Source organism: Paramormyrops kingsleyae, chromosome 10, assembly GCF_048594095.1.
Source record: "Paramormyrops kingsleyae isolate MSU_618 chromosome 10, PKINGS_0.4, whole genome shotgun sequence".
NCBI lineage: Eukaryota > Metazoa > Chordata > Actinopteri > Osteoglossiformes > Mormyridae > Paramormyrops > Paramormyrops kingsleyae.
Genome location: NC_132806.1, coordinates 30022324 through 30041237, shown reverse-complemented (window position 1 = coordinate 30041237; position 18914 = coordinate 30022324). Strand labels below are relative to the sequence as shown.

Genomic DNA, 18914 nt, shown 5'->3' with positions numbered 1-18914 from the left:
CTCTTCATCCGATTGGTTCAGAGGTGTGCCGAGTAAGCCCATTGGTCGCATTTTTTGGTATTTCCAGCCTGCAGACGCTTTACACGCTGGTGTTTTTTTCTACTTTTTATGGGAGGCACGGTGCTGTAGTTTGTTCAGTCTTGACAGAAGAGCAGCTGTATGTCTCGACAAGTTTTGTGTCGCTTTCCCAATTCTGTGTCCTTGAGCGGCAAATAAGATTAAGGTATGCGCTCCTTAGTCACGATTATAGACAGTGGTCAAGGTTCCGCCTGGCTAGCGTTTAATGAGGATCTGAAATTGCTAACTGTAAGATCTGTAATGTTTTTTTATGCACGCGAGAATCTCGGGCCATAGTAAACAAGTGCCTGGTGCTGTCGCCTTGTTAGATGTTTCTTTTATCATTTAGTGGATTTTAGTATCGTTCCGGTTTTTTTTGTTTTACAGAGTAGTATGTGGGATTGACCTGGGAACAAAAGCAAAGCATGACGTTTTTCTACTCGTTATTTAGTAACATATTTTTGCGATCATCAGATTATTCGTTTTAGGTGATGAAAGAAATTCCCTTGAATGTGATGTTAACAAAATTATTTAATGTCTACAATCGGTATAAATCAAATTCTGAAATATACACTCATTGTCTACTTCATTAGGTACACCATTCTAATACTGGGTAGGATCCCATCTCCTGTCAGAACAGACTGAATTCTTAAGGTAATGATATACACAAGGCAGCTTTTTCACCAATGTTGCCAGGCAACTGCCAAGCAGGTGAGACAAAGGACAACTCATCTGGATCTGGATGATAGTGTGAAGTTGCCCACTGTCAGTAAAAGTTCTTTAAATAGAAATCTGTTGGCCAGTATCAGTGGAAACGTGCCCAAGCAACATTGGTCAACAAGTTGCCGCGTGTATCATCACTTTTAGTGGCCTGAACTGCACAAGGTTGTGGGAACATTCCATAGACATGATTGTTGCAATTTTGTTGGCCCCATGTCGATGCTGTGAATCTCCCATTCCACCACCTCCCAAACAGATTCAGACCCTGTGACTGGGGAGGCCTCTGGGAGCACATGAGTGTCATTGTCATGCTCATGGAACCAGTTTCACAGGTTTTCTGGCATGATGCCTAATTCTTGCTGGAATTAGCCAATACAAGATGGATAACTTGTGCCCATAAAGGGACACACAAGGTCAGCAACTATACTCACATGGGGAACTCTGTGTACCAAGAATGCAATCTCCATATTATTGCGGCACCAGCAGCAGCCTGAACTGTTGACACAAGGCAGGTTGGGTCCATGAATCCATGGTGTTTACCTCAGATTCTTCCATCCGTGTGGTTCAGCAGAAATTGAGATTCATCACACCAGGCATCTTTGTTCTAGTCAGGAGCTGTCAGGTTTTGATGACCCTGTATCTGCTGTAGCCTCAGTTTGCTGTTCTTAGCCCGTCAGGAGTGGAGCCCGATGTTGTCTTCTGCAGTTGTAGCCCATCCTCCTCCGGGTTCAGCGCGATACGCTTCACTGTTGTAAATTGTGGTTATTTGACTTAATGGGGACTTCCTGTCAGCTCGAGGCAGTATCTGCACCTCTCTCATCCACAAGGTGTTTCTGCATATAGAGCTGCTATTCACTGGATGTTTCTTGTTTTTCGCACAGTTCTCTGTAAACTCTAGAGACTTGTGTGTGAAGATCCCAGGAGATCAGCAGTTTCGGAAATGCAGAAAGCGGCCCATCTGGCGCCAACAGCCATGCCTTTGTCAAAGTCACTTAGATCATATTTTTTCCCCCATGTTTGATCTGACCATTACCTAAAGTCCTTGACCCACGTCTGTATAATGTTATGCGGTCGGGTGCTGCCAGGTGCCAATAATACTATTACGGCCCTTGCTATATATAAATGAATTTCAGCATATTTTCTACTAGTAAGCTAATAGACATGCATTTTGTTAACCCGTCATTATATGTTAAGTGTGTATATTGAATACATATTTATTATAATCTATAGCATTAAACCTTTAATGCATGAGACTTTATACTTTTAATATTTAAAGTTTACCTGTATAATTATATTAGGCTGTGTAGTTTTATTGATGTTACTGTTCAGTTCTATCTAAGGAGCTTCTAATGAAATGTCATATTCCCTTTGATGTCTCCGTAGTCCCCTTTACTATGAGGTAGAATATGGAGAGGGATGTGAGAGAGAGTGGTCGAAGAGGAAGAGGAGGCGGAAAACGACGTGGTAATCGTGACGGAGAGGTGAGAAGATGATGTCATTTCTGTAGTGATAGCAATAGCAAGTGACTTGTGGTAGTAATGGAAGTTCCTGTTGTGTTTTGTAGGACAGAGATGTTCGCCTCTCCAAGTCTCTGTCCTACGCTCTGCGCCACGGGGCAGCTCAGATGGGGCTAAACATGACCTCTGGTAAGAGTTTGGTAGGGCTAAATTAGTCATGGTTCTGTAAAACGGATACCTTGGCAGACATTTGGCTTTATATGATCTTAAGTCTTTGGCTGACCGAAGTGGTTTAATGTACAGTAATTTATGTATGAGTATGAAATTTAACTGTTGCCTAAGCAGTAATGACATTGTCACACTCAGGTGGATTTGTGATGGTGGATGACATATTGTCGCACCATCAGTTCCGTGGCTTCTCATTGGAGGACATAGAGAAAGTGGTGGCCAGTAATGACAAGCAGCGCTTTAAGCTTTCCCGGCATCCAGATAATGGAAAGCTACAGATCCGGGCCAATCAGGGTCACTCTCTGCAGGTGAGCCTTCTCCTCTTGACCATCATATAAACTGAAAGTGGTCGCACAGTCGTGCTTCACAGCACCAGGATTGCTACTGTGTTTGTGGATAGACGTCTACATCTCTTGTTCCTCTGACTCAGGTTGCAGACCTAGACCTTCGGGAGGTTCGGCCGGATGCTCCAGACTGTCCCAGGGAAGCAGTCCATGGCTCGTATCTCCAGCACTGGCCTTCCATTCGTACTCAGGGCTTGGACCGAATGGCACGGACCCACATCCATCTGGCACCCGGGTTGCCAGGGGCAGAGGAAGTCATCAGTGGTTAGTGAGAGTGTAGGGAACAAGGGTGCAGCTGCGCAAGGGGGAAGGAGGAGGAGATGTAGGGCTGTGTTTTCATCTGCGTGATTGTTGTTGGTGGAAATCTGTTTTCCTGTACAGGCATGCGGCCCAACTGCACATTGGCAGTTTACATTGATGTCCCCAAGGCACTGGCAGGTAAAAACAGACCGTTTCTTAACTGTCCTGCATGTCCTACATGTTTCCAATAATGCATTTGTTACCACTTGACATGCTAGGTGAACCGATTAGTTGTCCAAATTAATACTATAAGCAAAAAATCTGCCACAAGTTGTGGGCGGAGCCAGGGATAAGATTCCCTGTGCTAGTTAACTGAAGCCCATATTAAATGCTGATCCTATTGATATTCTTATGTAAACATGTGATTTTTATAAACTAAAGATGGCGTCCGGTTCTTCTGGTCATCCAATGGGGTCCTACTGACGCCTGGCAATGCAGAAGGGAAGCTGCCTTCCCTGTATTTCACCCGTGCTGTCAGGCTGAAACCTACAAGTGAGTCTTCTCTCTTGCTGAGTCTGCCTGCCAGTGCTGCTGTAATGTTAGATCTTCGATGAGAATGTAGTTTTTTTTTTTTGTTGGTCCATAATTTATGGTCCATTTGCTGTTTTACAGGTTGTGAACTTCCACTGGTGTAGGTAGAAGACGCGAGCGTGGCTATGAGCGTGCATGAACGCAGCAGGCACTGCACTGGATCCCCGCAGCAACTGGAGAATTGCAGTGGAAAGTGAAGAATAACTTCCTGCAAAGCTTTGGCTAATGTGTCCACGTGGGTCTTTAAAGTGATGAGGGTTACCGCTCCATTCTTTGCACAAGTATTTCTTAGTTGAAGAAAAATTAAGGAATGAACTTGAAATTGCCCAAGACAAAGGATGAAAAAATTTTAAAAATGAAGCGTCAATAAAAAATGAGTTTTCCACACCGTCCTGTTATGGAAAATGCTAAGCTAATAAACCTTGAATAACTGGTGGACAAAATGAGCAGCGGCCTTATCCACACTTCAGTGGGTTAGAAGTGCTGAATCTCCACAGGCGGTGAGATCAACCGTCTTTATGAAACGTTCTCGTCAAGTCGGGCAGTGTGCACAGCTACAGATAGGGTCTTGTGGCTTCCTGTGGTGTAACAGACCTTGGTTTCACAGAGTGTACCTCCCTTCAATGATGCAACTGACAGCGGAAAAGGGAGGACATTTGACCTTTTGACCTTTAAGCCTCAGCGCCAGTACCTTATTGGTCACCCGAGATTATCCAAAGCCATGTTGCGCTTAGTCGATCAAAATGCAATACATCAAACAAGCTGTTGTCACTGAAGCATGATGGTAAGAGGCTGTTTTGCTGCCTGAGTGGCTTATAGTCATTTAAGGCCTGGTGAAGCTACATTATATGGACAAAGTATTGGGACACCAGGCCTTTGCCTCCACAGTAACTTTCATGACATTCCATTCTAAATCCATAGGCATCGATATGGAGTTGCCCCCTCTTTGCAGCTATAACAGCTGCCACTCTTCTGGGGAGGCTTTCTGCAAGATTTTGGGGTGTGTCTGTGGGAGTTTTTGCCCATTCATCCAGAAAAGCATTTTTGAGGTCGGGCACTGATGTTGGACATGAAGGCCTGGCTCTCAATTGCCATTCTAGTTCATCCCAAAGGTCTTAGATGGGGTTGAGGTCAGGGCTTTGTGCGGGCCAGTCAAGTTCTTCCACGCCAAACTCACCCAACCATGTCTTTATGGACCTTCCCCAAGGTCATGCTGGAACAGAAAAGGGCCGCCTTCCCCAAACTGTTCCCACATAGCATAAAAGCATAGATTTGTCCACATTTTCTTGGCATGCTGAAGTATTAAGAGTTTCCTGCACTGAAACTAAGAGGCCCAGCCCAACCCATCCAAAACAACTCCATACCATTATTCCTCCACCAACAAACTCTACATTTGGCACAATGCAGTCGGGCAGGTAACGTTCTCCTGACATCCGCCAAACGCAGGCTTGTCCTTCAGACTGGCAGACAGAGATGATTCGTCACCCCACAGAACACAGTTCCACTGCTCCAGAGCCCGGTGGCAGTGTGCTTTACTCCACTCCATCTGACGCTTGGCATTGCGCTTGTTGACGTGAGGCTTGCATGCAGCTGCTCGGCCATGGAAGCCCATTCCATGAAGCTCCCTGTGCACAGTGTTTGTGCTGGAGTTACTGCCAGAGGAAGTTTGGAATTCTGCAGTTATTGAATAATCAGAGCGTTGGTACAGTAACTATGCACCTCAGCACTCAGAGACCCCGCTCTGTTACTTTACCTGGTCTGCCACATTGTGGCTAAACTTCCGCTACTCCTAAATGCATCCACTTACAGTTGACCGTGGAATATCTAGCAGGGAAGAAATTTCACAAACTGACTTATTGCAAAGGTAGCATCCTATGACAGCACCATACCTGAATTCACTGAGCTCATCTGAATGACCCATTCCTGCACAAATGTTTGTAACCCTGACTGCATTGCTAGGTGCTTGATTTTATACACCTGTGGCAATGGGTCTGAATGAAGCATCTATATTCAATGATGGCGTGTTCCAATACTTTTGTCCATATAGTGTATACAAGGAAATACTACAGATAGATTTCAGAGCATTGGGCTGGGATCCCATACTCAGAAGTTGGGTCATGCAAAATGATCCAAAACACAGGAGTAAATCAGCAACAATGAACAAGATAGGTTCCTGACCTCAGTCACCTCTAAATGCTATCCAGTGATCTGCAGCAGACTGTAGAAATAAGAGATCCAAAAACATGCATTGCCTGAAGCAGTGTTGTTCAGAGGAATTGGCAGAAATTCCTCCTAATCACTGCACAGATATGGTTATAAGATACTGAAAGCTTTTGGTTAAGGCAAATGAAGGAGGTTCCACTAAATATTCACATACATCAGTGACCTGGATTTAAAGCATTCATTCAAAAAACTCACAACAATATAGAATGTTCTAGGTGCTGTATGTTAAATAAGACTTTATTATGACTTGAATAAAGATCATGTCAAATATTAGGAGCCTTTCATGTAGAAATCCAGATAATTCCAACTGTAGTTGTAATTCTACAGTTCATAGTTAAATATTTGAGTAATAGATTATATGTTAAAATGTAAGCATATTTTGTTATAATTTATTTTAGAGCAGTTTGATATTTTTAGACACCTAAATATGAGCTGTATTATCAGTTGTCAGCGTAATTCTCCAAGCATTTTAATATTGCCTTTATAGTACATCATTTCATTTTGTTTCAGGTGCAAATCACTCTAATTTACTTTCAAACTTTCAAACGTTTTCAATGAAAGATTGGTTTCTGCATTCAGCAGACTCAATTCAGCAGTATCCCTGTAACATAATGTTCTCTAAGCTCTAGTTTATCGGCCAAACATGAATCAGCAAAACCTAATCCATGCCAGCCCTTCAGGAAATTAATTAAATGCCATTACTAGAACCCATAAAAAATCGTGAAGTTGCAGAATGTATCACCTCATGATAACCGACATGTCCATCAGTTTGGATGCTGTTTTTTAATTATTATTATTAGGTGCGAAAATGCAAACGCTACATACAGTTGAACATCTAAACCGTTCTCCTCCATCACTGCAAGTGTTAAACCGCAAATCATTTATAAATAGACACAGATTAAACATTCTTAATGATGCTGATATAGAAACAAAAATGACAAAAAAATGAAACCCTGTGACTGGTAGCTTGTGAATGCTTCAGCAGAAAATCAAGGCCGCTGGAGAACGGAGATGTGACTGAGGTCGCTGCATTTTCATAAGGCCTCGTGTCCCCCGGTTAGCTTGTGGAACATCTCCTCATTGAGGGTGTCGCTCTGTTCACGGGCGCGGGTGGACATAAATATGTAGCCGCCAATGTATTCGTGCACAATCTTGCAGTCCGCCGTCACGCAGCTGAAGGCTATGTTCACATTGCCGTCAAACTCAATGGCCACCTGGAGGAACATGGGAAGGGTGGAGGTGAGTAACCGGATACCAGGGTGAGTGTTATTAACAACTGTGTATCCAACTTGCTGCTACTGTAGTATATAGCACAAACCTCAAATGAAGACATGAACATGATTAAAGGATCATGTTGTTATTTGAATGTGAGTCAACCTTACTGCTGAAGATGCATATTGAGTTGTGCAGCAACCATAATCACTTTGTTTTTTTAGCCATGGGTTTGCTCCGTGTAAGAAAGTATCAGGTTAACTTAACCAGAACGGAATGCACTGTATTCAATCAACTAGTGTAGTGTTTCCCAATCCTGTCCTCGGCGACCCACAGACAGCCCACGTTTTTGCTCCTGGTAGGGAGCTGGGAGGGAACAAAGACCTGGACTGGCTGTGGGTCCCCAAGGACCGGACTAGGAAACACTGAACTAGTGTATAGTGCTATATTGAAGTTAAAGGTTGCAGAGTGTTTGACTGTAAGCATATAACAGTCAGGAGTTACTCCTCAAACCACAGCAGAAGCTTAGCGCTTAGCCTCTGATGTGACCTTAGGGATGGTTCTCAGAAGCTTCCATACATACAAACATACATACATACGTGTGTGTGTGTGTATATATATATATATATATATACACCAAATATTTGTGTTTAGTATCCCTTTGGGAGCCAATGACAATTGCAATTAATAGCAAAATGGCAAGAACAGAACTGAATGGGTCTGTCTGAAAATGATGACACTTAATGAAAATAAGGTATCTGTGCGGAACATATTTGCAGATGTGTTAAACGTTGCTCACCAGTGGAATTTTGTTATGGAACCAATAAATTTGCAGCATTTTTACAGAATTAAGCCCAAGGCTTTTCAAACAAAAGTGAATATACTAACAGAAGCGTTCATCCAGACTCATTACTGCCAATGTATTGGGTCCATGAGTCTGGGGTTGTACATCCCTCCCACATCCCCCCACATCCCTCCCACATCCCTCCCACTATCAGAAACGCTCCCATGGCTTGTGGCCCCTCTGATATAGAGAAGTGCAGCCCACCTGCCGGATGTCCCAGTTGACGTTCCACTGCCTCATGTTGTTGTAGCGCCAGGTCTTCACTACATCCCCGACACCCAGGTCTATGCGGATCAGCCGGTTGTTAGCGATGCCGAGGACCTCGTCTTTCCGACTGCCCTTAAACCTGGGGGGGGGGAATCACTTCTTTAGCCCTCTGTTGTAATGCATAAAGCAGATCATGCCAAACTGGGTGCCTGGAGATGATTTTGTCCCCTGAACATAACACTACACTATATCTTGACTTCATCTGTCAAACCTATGTGTTAAACCTTACCTGCCAACGTGCTTGTGAATGGAATAAGCAGAAAATATGGTGCCACTTTACAATAAGGCTACTCATATATAGAGTTTATGAATAGTTTATAATCTGGTTATTAATAGACAATGTTAAACAAGTTTTAACACTGTTTTCTTTTTATTAATGAGTTACTGCCATTTACAAGTGGCAAAGGGGAGCCTTATTGTAAAGTGGTAACGAAAATACTACAGTATATCTGGAATTTATATCGGTCAATAATGAAATGCAGGTATTATTTGGACATGAACCTCATGTAGTGGCAAGATTTCATACAATCGTGATAATGTTTCTCCTTCTATTGTGGTACATTTGTCTTCTGCGTCTCTGATGTTGGTTGGTACCGGTTTGCACACACAACAGGGCTATGTGTACATCACTTTCTTATAGCTGACTGACTTTCTGTAAACTGTACAATATGGACTGCATTTATAAAGTGCTATTTACTACTCTTACGAGTACCAAAGCGCTTTACAGTTATGCCTCACATTCACCCATCCACACTAACATTCACACACCGGTGGTGGAGGCTGCCACGCAAGGCACCAACCAGCTCACCGGGAGCAATTTGGAGTTCAGTGTCTTGCTCAAGGACACTTCGATGGAGTCAGGAGGACCCGGGGCTTGAACCTGCAGCCCTCCGGTAGCTGAACGGTAGCACTACCTCCTGCACCACCATCGCCCCATGAGTTTGTGTCACCCCTAAGCTAAACATATTCCAAATCTTTTACATTTACCGATGAGACTAATTTAGACTTAGAACTGGGAAGTATGTGGTCCTAGGAAGTATGTGGTCCTAGGACATCCAGCCTACCTCACCACGAAGTAGGACACCCCAAAGTCAGGCAGTGCCTGCCAGATCTGCAGGAACTTCTGGATGCCATCAGTTAGGGAGAGCTGCGCCACATTTTGATAGGACTCCAGGATGCGAGGGGTTAACTGGAGGAGGGAGATTTAGCTGTCAGTGGAGCTCAGGGTGGGATTTATGTTACATCCTGAATCATTCAAATCATTTTTTATCAGTCAGCTCAAGGATTTCGGAGAGATATGAATACTGAATAATTCGTAGGAATTATTCAGTATAAGGAAGGAGTGACCTTAGAAACCTTTTCCCCATCATGCTGCAACATAGTTATAAAACAGTAAAAGAATTAATTTTCATGAGTGTAGGATCATATCAGACCTGCTTGGTCTTGTACTTCTTTTGGTAGCGGGGGGAGACCAGGCTGTGGGTGTTGATGTTGTCGTCGGCTTGGGCGGAAGTGGTGCCAGGGTTGGTGCGCTGCATGGTGAGGAAGTTCTGGATATTCTCCACCTCGCTGGTGAAGGAGCTGTCCGCCAGGTTCTTGCCCTTGGAGGCAAGCCGACAGGCAGCCATCCAGCGGGAATACTGCTGCTCCTGTTGGGGGCAGGATGTACCCATGAGTCTCTGTGTGTGGGGGGGGGCATGTCTGCTGGTTAAGAATGTGAACTAACCAAAAGTTTGCTGATCCATACCGCAGAGCTACAGCTGCTGTGATCACTTACCACTTACCTTTAATCTATAAAATCATTTTCTCAACAATACCCAGTTCTATAGTCTGGTGTAATATTGTAAACTTTGAATGACAGCATCTGCTAAAGAATTGCTAATAGCTAACAGATATTAAAGACTAAATATCTCTCAGGATATAGAAAAACTTCTGCGTTTAAAATTTTATGAACTAAAAACCAGCTTAACAGGGGGATTATAGGATTTTCAAATAAAGTTTGTGGGTGTGCGGCATGTTCCTGAGATCCACCCATATGACTCCGAAGTCATTCACTTTAGTCATAAATGGGCGTCGCCCTCTCACATTTTCACAGCGGAGATACACTTCGTTCATGCCCTCTGGACTCGGGATCAAGAGCTTGATGCAGAACTTCTGGCCCGCCACATTGACATCGCCCGCGACCTCACAGCCTGGTGAAGCACGAAGTGTCACTCACATGTTCCAGTTCTAATTTGGAATGTGTGTGTGTCACACAAGATGATATGTTAGTCTCAATGCAAATGATATGTCCTTGTCCAGCCCTGAGTGTCAGTATGTCCCTTACAGTGTGAGTAGATAGATTTTTTTAAAAAAAAAGCTGAATATTCTGGGCCTGTTTATTTGAGGCATTAGGATTCATTCTTTTAAAAATTGTGTCTGTGTGAATCCCTCACAAAGACAGAGAAACCGTGTTTGTGTTCAGTACCCTTTAGATCCATCTTCTGAATGGGTTCTCCAATGCTTTCCTCTTTGCTCTTGAAGTAAGAGATTGAAGTGTCCTTAAATGAAAACCAGTACTGCTTATATCCTTTGAGTGTCAGCCTCTTCGGTCTGCATCAGCGTCAGAGAAAGAGAAGGAAAAAAATGAATAACCTATATATGTTTTCTCCGTATAATGTTTTGTTGACTTGTATTTGAAGCATAAACCTTAGCTAACACAGACAGACACATTCAGCTAGGGAAACATCGGTAATGTCAGTTGACTTGTGAAATCATTTGTTTGCATAATATTTTATTATCAAGTTTTACCGAAATATCTTCAAGTAGTCATGCAGTTCAGGAGCTGTCATGGTTTCCTGTTTAATTAGAAAAGCATGATCATTCACTGGTGTTATTCCCCAGTCACCAACTCCTTTGCCCTCTGTTAACAGTGAATCTTTTGCAACACTTCACTTGAGACGGCACAAGTAACTTAGTAACTCAAGTACTAGTCATGCACGAATCATGAACAAATATAGTATGCATGAAATATATGAACTGTTATGATTAATTATTAACCAACATGGGATCAGTATGTAACTAACACTTAATTTCTAGTTAATTAATGCATTAAGTAAGAGTGTACTACTACATTCTTTGTGCTCCTTGAAGTAGTTACCCAAAATATTTATGGCATACAGTATTACAGTCATATTTGTAATACAAGTACACATGTCCAAGAACCACTTACCTTTAATTAGAAAAACACGATAGTTCATCAGTGTTACTACTCCAAGTATGATCTCCTTTGTTCTCTGTTACTGGTGAGTCTCTTATGCTAGTGGATGATAACATGGTGGAAGAGCCGACTGACTGACCAGCATATCCATGGAGCTGCTCTCGCCTTCCATTTTGACCTCCAAGGACTGCAGGGCGGATTCTAGGTCATCCATTGCTGGACAAGTCATCATGGCCTGGGGCTCTGACTGTGAGACTTTGTTGATGTGGTACTGCGTGAGAGACACCAAATCTGTCATTATTATCCTTCCTTCAGAAAATGTTTTTTGATGACACTTTACTTGAAGTTGTCATCTATAATGCACTATAGATACCTTCGTAATACATTATAATGGTTGGTGTGAGACTTAATGAAGCATTACAGCATCTTCTATTGACAGGCATAAGGCATTATAATGTTAATTATAATACTTCATCTATAATGCACTATAGATACCTTCATAGTGCATTATAATGGTTGGTGTGAAACTTAATGAAGCATTACAGCATCTTCTATTGACAGTCATAAGGCATTATAATATATAATATATAATATATATAATTATATATAAGTATATAATTATAATACTTCATCTATAATGTACCATAGATACCTTCATAATGAATTATGCAATGGGGGTCATGAGTGAATCTGTAGGCTAAGCCTCTGATTCCTTGATCAGAAGGTCACTGATTCAAACCCCAGCCTTGGTATAACTGTCACATGTCCATGGCCCCTTAAGCAAGTGCCTAATGCCCCTCCCCCTCACAGCTCTAGAGGTACCGACCATTGGCTGACCCTACATGGTGATCCCCCCCCCCCCAAGGCAACAGAAAGCAAGATGGACCAGGCAAAGAGAAGAATTCCAAAGTACCTGTACTCATACTTGTACAAATAAATGATTTGTCATTTAATAGTTGCTACAAAAATTAAGGATGCTTTGTCCTGCATTATGAAGGTGTCCATAGTGCATTACAGATGCTTCATAAAGCACTCATGATGCATAATAAACATGGAAATAATATGTTCTGCTTTTTTATAAATATTTATAGCCATGTTTATAATGGGTTATGCATGCATTATAATGTGTTATGAATGTGTTCATAGATTCTTACACACATGGCATTCATAGAAAGTGTTATTTGAAGTGTTACTCTGTTTCTTCTTATTTTTAGTGGTAGGGCATTATTTTTAATCACATATATTATCAAATTGATCTGACTATATCTGATCTCTTCTGAAAACACGGAGTTCGTGATAACATAGCACTGCGAGTTAACATATGCCTGCCGGGTGATGTTGTTTCTTCTGCATACTAAGATAATGAAGCTCCTTCTATCACCTGCAGGGCAGCAAACAGCATCATCTCCTCCTCTGTGCAGTCAATGTCCTCCAGGAGGAGGGCCCACCGGGCCTGTTCGTACAGCTGGGTCAGACGGACGGCATCGTACTGAGGGAGATGGACAGAGATACGGAGCTTCAGAGTGTTGCAGGTAACAGTCGCACTGAACAAAGAGCATAGACATAACACCCATGCGGGATTCGATCCAGAGTACAATCCCCAACCAATGCCATTACAGGTAAAGGTCACATGATCAGTCAGATGCAAATAGTGATCACACATTTCTAACAATTGCCTTTTGTCTGGACAACTATAGCAGGTAATTGCTTTGAACGTTTCTTACAGATAATTGCATAACGATCATTGTTTGTCTTACCGAATGGTAACAAGTCTCAGCTGAATTAAGCATGCACTTGTCTCAGAGGAATATTGTGATATAGTGATATTTAACTTCATAATTCCTTTCAGTTCTAAAAAAATGACCAAGGTCCAGATCGCATAGCTAAAATAATAATAATTGACACTTTCATTAATCCCTGTGGGGAAATTCTTCTTATGTCTGTGAAGGACAACCACCTGTAGTGGTGCCCAGGGAGCTGGGGGTTGAAGGTCTTGCTCAAGGAGCCGCAGATGTGCTGAGGCTGGGCTTGAACCGGCAACCTTGTGATTACAGGCACACGGCTTAGCCCACTGAGCCACACACTGCTCTATGGCTACGGGCACAATGTCCACCTTACGACATTTGCGACTTTTTACTCTAGATGGAATAGGCCCATTCTCCTCTGTCCACTGATAGCGTTTGACATCTAATTTGAAAGGGTGTTCCTCTGATATCAACCACCATGCCGACGACTTTTCATGAAGCTATATGTTTGTGCCTCACTGCATTTATGTTTTTAATAGTACTTACTAGTTAACATTTGCATTGATGATGGTTGTATGAATGGATTACTTTACATTCTTTATTTTAACGCCTTAACATTGACAGCTAGACAGCTAGATAACTAATATCATTGTTAATTCTGAATATAAAGCGAAATTAGTTTGTATCTTGTTGACACTGACGTATTTGCCTTGCAGGCGATATGTAAGTCTATTTTCACGTAAGTCTATTTAAAACATGAAACCTTTCACTGATGGCTGTGTAAAGATAGATTTTCCTTTGTGGTCCTAAAGGTCTCTCATTACATTGTTTTAGGTTTATTTTGTAAAGGAGTTTCTGAAAAGATTTGTATATTTAGCGCTCCTGAAATGAAGGGCTTTCGGAGATATGCATTTTTCATTGGACAGCGACAATATGGCAATTTTCCAATGGGAAAATGGGAGAAAAGCTTAAAAACCAGAATAATTTAACTGGAATGTGTCGACATGTTATCAAAACAGTTAGTGAATTGTCCTGCTCGCTTTTGATTCAGCTGGTAAAATCTCCTTATAACACACACATGTAGGAAGAAGCAATACCTTAGGCTCCAGTTCATGGAAGTTGTAATATTTAAAACGCAGGCTGAGTTTGTCGTTCTCCTGGATGCCCTGCTGCATCAGGGACCGGGAGGAGTCCAGCCACCTGTGAGATTTGTGAGTTTATAGTTAGGGAAACAGGAATGAAAAGCGGTTCTCTCACACGCACACAATCAGGCACACGTGCCGAAGGAGGATCGGATACTTAGGAAATCAGAATGACAGAAAGACGGATGGGCCACTTGCTAGGTGACGTCACAGCCTGCCTCACACCTGCTGTGGATGTGCGCTTTGTCAACTACACTGGCCGGACGGTACATTTTGGCGATGGTCTCGGGGGCTGGCGGTGGCTGGCTCACAGAGAGCATCTTATAGGCAGCCTCCGTCTCTGGGGAGATGGCGAAGTGCACTGGCATGCCGTTCTGGAGGCTGCTTATATTACCTGGGGGGGCAGACTGCCATGTTACAGACTGTTCTCTGTTTACGCGGCGGAGAACCTAGCCCTGCTTCGGCCCTCACCTACTGTCAGGGGCACCTCCGTCAGGTCATACACTTGCTCCTGCGTCTCCTTGTCTTTCTTCTTCTTCTTTTCCTCAACGGGGCGCAGGAGTGAGAGCTCCTCCGGGTGACGGATGTCTTTCGGGAATACGGAGAACACAAGATCCGTCACCATGAAAACGAGGGTCGAGACATACAGAAGAGGACGACTGAGAACTGCTGGGCATTACTGGTAATAAAAACCAACAGCACCTAGATCAGACATAATCAAGACAGTCATACATAGGATTGCTGTTGTAATCTGTAATTTTTAAACATTTTATGTGCATTTTTTTTCATTATTGCCCAGAGTGGAGGGCCTCAGTGAGTCTCTCTGTTGCCTCATTCCTCCAGAGTTGGGATGTAGATGCTGCTCTGAATTACCTGTTTATACAGGTAAACATGTATTATAATGACATTCGTATATCCTAAGTGAAAAGCAAACAGGACAGTTAACCAGAAAATCACTACATTTAATAATGTATAATCTAGTCCAAAGACACACAGTTATCCAAACTGAGTACTCCATAGTGTGTGACTGTACCTGTGTGTGGTCTATAATGAAGTCAGATACCTCATTCCAGGCCACCTGAAACTCTGTACCGGATGCACAGACAGAAGATGTCTATGGATGGAAGGTGCTCTTTGAGGTGTTCAGGGAATAACGTATTTTGTTTTGTTTTTTGGTCCTTTTTGGAAAATGTACTGATGTGAAACACTCAATGGCTACTTTGCTTGTAAAAATGTCAAATAAACAAAAACAAATTAAAATAATCGATTGGTTATTTTTTGTGATCTAATGTGATATAGTGCAGAAGAGTCTGATCCATGTACTTACTCAGGATTCTGCAGATGCCTATGATGGAGTGAAAGAGGGGCCCCGAGAAGCAGGCCCGGAGCCTCACCACGGCCCCGTTGGGCAGGCCCACCCGCAGGGGCTTGTGCTGGGGAATGAAGGTCAGCCGCGCGTCGGCGTGGATGCCACACTTATCCAGGGTCCAGGCGGGCCGCAGGAGCCACTGCTGTTTCTGCTCCCACCAGAGGGCGTGGTCTGACCAGTCCATCTTGATTTCTTTTGGAGAGTTGGGGGGGGGGCATGAAGCAACACATTAAAAATAAGATTATAAGGCTCAAAGACCTGCATCCAGGACCAGGGTATCTCAACCCGCTTCTCGGGGACCCCAGAGAGTCTATGTTTTTGCTCCTGCTAGGGAACTGCAAGGGAGCCAGAACATGGAGCTTAAATATATATGAAATATATCTTAACAATGTTCTTCTTTGTAAACTTGAACTGTGTGCTAATTAAAGAAAGAGTTTGAAGAGAACCTTTAGGATCGCCGGTCCACCAGAACACACTTAACAGAGGAAATCAACAAGAAAAGCTCCTTTTTTGCTAAATGTACTGACATACCTAGAAGTAAAGCATGACTGGAGCAGGTTCATGACACTATTGTGACAGGCTGAGGACGTGTTTGCTGTCTTTTGGGGACTCACGCGTCATCTCCGCGATTTTGAGGATCACCCCACCAATGTGCAGGTCAGAAGTCACGCTGATGGAGAGGGGGGGAGCCTCCACACCAAGCTCCTCCACGGTGACAGACAGGTCCCACACGGCCATTCTGCAAGTGTCACCAAGAAAGAAAGGGTGGATGAGTCATGAGTCTGAGTCCTGCTGTTGGTTTCATTCTGTCTGTCCTTTGCTTTAATACAGTAGGATATGTACAAACAGATAAATCCACTATAACTCCACTTAATTCTAACTATATTATATATATATATAACTATATGACTAAGTGCTCTGTGTGCCATCGCAGAGCCGACAACAATTCATTTTCAGTTTCCCTTCACCCACCACTATTTTTGGAGACTGAACACACCAGCAAGCTGATATTACCTGAACACTATATACCACGTATAAACAATTGGCTGTGCATCTTCACTCCTGTTCCTGAAATCACCTCCAATGTTCAACAACTACAAGGTATGTTGAGTTTGAATTCCAAATCATCTCCCTAACATTACTATGGGTATTTTCGTGCTGGCGCTTCAGATAAAATTAGAATCGACCGTAAATTGATCATTAAGCTTAACCCAGGAATGTGGACCAACACATTCATGGAGAAATAAACCATTTCCTTGCCAGGGATGATGCTTTCATAGTAGGAAATGAGCAGTTTAATGTTGCTGTTTTGACACCATATCAACCTAAGGCCTGGATAAAGCAAGCCATATTTTCAGGAATCCATGGCTATTTCTTCACATGACAGTGCTGGTCCCCAGCCCACAGCCACTTCCTGTTTCCAGCTCCCACTATCAGAGTGACCCATGCTTCCCAATCGCAAGACAAGCCCACAGTCCAGCTCAGGCGCTCCACACCCAATGAACTCAGCCACGGCAACATCGTGCTTAGGGGCCGAATGTCCTATTGTTTTTGGTCTAACATGGTACCATTGATCTGGGAAAACATTTTATAGGCGTCGTTACTTCATAGTTATCTACAGACGATACAGTGAGAATGGTTCTGTCATACACCTCATTTTAAGAAACGGCTATACAAATATTGACAACACAGATACAGCTTATTTAAAAAAAAAATGGTTTGATAGCTTGCAAGATGATTCAACTGAAGAGAACGAGCGCCAAAAAAAATCAGTAGGGAGGCTTTACACGGGGCATATAAGGAAAGGCCACTCCTTGCTTCAGCTCTCATTTCCTATGGTGCAAAGTCAATCATGTCCTTGCACTGCTAAATACCCCAGGTCACCCAAAAATGCACTAATAACTAGTAACTACAGTAACTCTCCATTGGCCTTTAGCAAAATTTTGCAAGAGAAATATGGCCCAGGGGTTGACTGGTTACTTTCCAGAATAGGCCATAAAGAGCAAGGCGTCCTAAAACGTTAGAGCTAATCTACCACAGCTTTCTTACACATCCTTCACCCTCCATCTCTCCCTGTCCAAAAACACCGAAATCGGCCGCTTCAAATCTTGAAGTCTTACCTTTTTTTGGTTTTCCGAATGAAGTTCTCTGTCTTAGAACCCCCCAGGAAGGTCCCCCGCCTGTTCTCTGCTGTCGTTGCGTTCTCTTTGTGAGCTTTCGCCAATGTATCTCTCACTTCCCCCTTGAGCACTCTCTCACTACATCTACTTGTGGTTTCTGTGTCAAGACTGAACGAGTGTTCCTCTGATATCAACTTCCGTACTGAAAACTTTGTAAGAGCTATATGTTTGTGTGTCACAGAGAGATTACTTTTTACGGGTCTATGGAAGCGTCTTCCCTCTACAACGCACGTGTCATCAGTGGAGATCATAGACTGAACACAGACGAATTTTCTGCGTTTGAGGAAGAAGCAGCTGTTCTTTAATCTTGGCAGCTTCTCTCTCTAGACATTAGCATTAACTCATAATTAAACTATATTTAAATCCACTTACAGTAAACATCACATAACATCACCTCTTACTGAAGTCTTTACGTAATGACAATTATTTGGGATTTATATTAAAAAAAATAATAATCACCAAGAACAAAAACAAGCAGTACCTTGTATTTCAGAAGTTCCAAATCTGCCTATTATACTGGGTAAGACAGCATTTCCAGCAGTTACATTTACTTTATTGCTGACAAAAATACAATCATGCAATTCGTAGCAATACAACAGACCCTCCGATTGTTCGATGCGGTGCCTTGCCATTCCTGCAGGTTTCACATATTTTTATTTTTTTTTGCATTACACCCAAAGACCAACCTGAACACTCTGAATGAGTCTTGCTGAAGCAGTAATGAGCATTGAAAGGCATGTGAAAGGCTAGCAGTTGGTTAGACAGACAATACAAAGAATGACGTGATTCCAAATGGCAATAGGCAACCTAAGAGAACCTATTTGGAATGTCACTGCATTCATTCTTTTCACCCTTCGTTTTTAAGCCTACTGGCTTGTATTTTCATCTCACCAATTCCATCAGCAAACCAGATTGCAGTTTCCAGTTGTCTTCCTTAATGTAGATTTTTATGACATAGCTGTGGACATAGACACACCCTATCTATACCTAGTGCACTGGAAAGACAACTAATACAGTGAAGTGATACAGGTGAATAGAAAGCGCTTATACTATCCCGGCTCTCCTAAGGTCTAGCAAAGCCTAATTTACAGTGTAT

At 42.8% G+C, this 18914-nt stretch overlaps 2 protein-coding genes across 4 annotated transcripts; one reads left to right on the top strand and one right to left on the bottom strand.

Moving 5' to 3' along the window:
* The first annotated feature begins 79 nt into the window (after nt 1–79).
* Nucleotides 80–4083, top strand: trpt1 (tRNA phosphotransferase 1). 3 transcript variants are annotated; one of them, XM_023838802.2, is made up of 9 exons: nt 85–223; nt 651–711; nt 2161–2258; nt 2342–2423; nt 2601–2770; nt 2893–3070; nt 3188–3244; nt 3488–3598; nt 3719–4083. In XM_023838802.2, exons 3-9 carry the CDS (start codon nt 2184–2186, stop codon nt 3739–3741), a joined length of 696 nt encoding a protein of 231 aa, XP_023694570.1. In that variant the 5' UTR covers nt 85–223; nt 651–711; nt 2161–2183; the 3' UTR covers nt 3742–4083. The 3 variants fall into 3 exon arrangements, with proteins under 3 accessions (XP_023694569.1, XP_023694570.1, XP_023694571.1); XM_023838801.2 differs by lacking the exon at nt 651–711 and having other exon boundaries at nt 80–223; XM_023838803.2 differs by lacking the exons at nt 85–223; nt 651–711 and adding an exon at nt 1235–1285.
* A 1986-nt stretch (nt 4084–6069) lies between these two features.
* On the bottom strand, nt 6070–18008 carry fermt3b (FERM domain containing kindlin 3b). Its single transcript, XM_023838839.2, has 15 exons — nt 17759–18008; nt 16253–16377; nt 15597–15830; nt 14741–14857; nt 14495–14663; nt 14225–14327; nt 12764–12871; nt 11522–11653; nt 10974–11020; nt 10651–10775; nt 10269–10375; nt 9617–9832; nt 9248–9372; nt 8121–8262; nt 6070–7074 (listed from the first exon to the last, which is right to left on the bottom strand). Exons 2-15 carry the CDS (start codon nt 16374–16376, stop codon nt 6895–6897), a joined length of 1929 nt encoding a protein of 642 aa, XP_023694607.1. The 5' UTR covers nt 16377; nt 17759–18008; the 3' UTR covers nt 6070–6894.
* Between the last annotated feature and the right edge of the window lie 906 nt (nt 18009–18914).

Excerpts from the sequence above, each read along its gene's own strand:
- fermt3b (XM_023838839.2), bottom strand. The coding sequence starts at position 16,376 with ATGGCCGTGTGGGACCTGTCTGTCACCGTGGAGGAGCTTGGTGTGGAG. Across the intron at positions 14,328-14,494 it reads AAAGCGCACATCCACAGCAG|GTGGCTGGACTCCTCCCGGT; the intron begins GTGTGAGGCAGG and ends CAAATCTCACAG. Across the intron at positions 10,376-10,650 it reads TCAGAAGATGGATCTAAAGG|GCTGTGAGGTCGCGGGCGAT; the intron begins GTACTGAACACA and ends GTGCTTCACCAG.
- trpt1 (XM_023838801.2), top strand. The coding sequence starts at position 2,184 with ATGGAGAGGGATGTGAGAGAGAGTGGTCGAAGAGGAAGAGGAGGCGGA. Across the intron at positions 3,071-3,187 it reads GGCAGAGGAAGTCATCAGTG|GCATGCGGCCCAACTGCACA; the intron begins GTTAGTGAGAGT and ends TTTCCTGTACAG. Across the intron at positions 3,599-3,718 it reads TGTCAGGCTGAAACCTACAA|GTTGTGAACTTCCACTGGTG; the intron begins GTGAGTCTTCTC and ends GCTGTTTTACAG.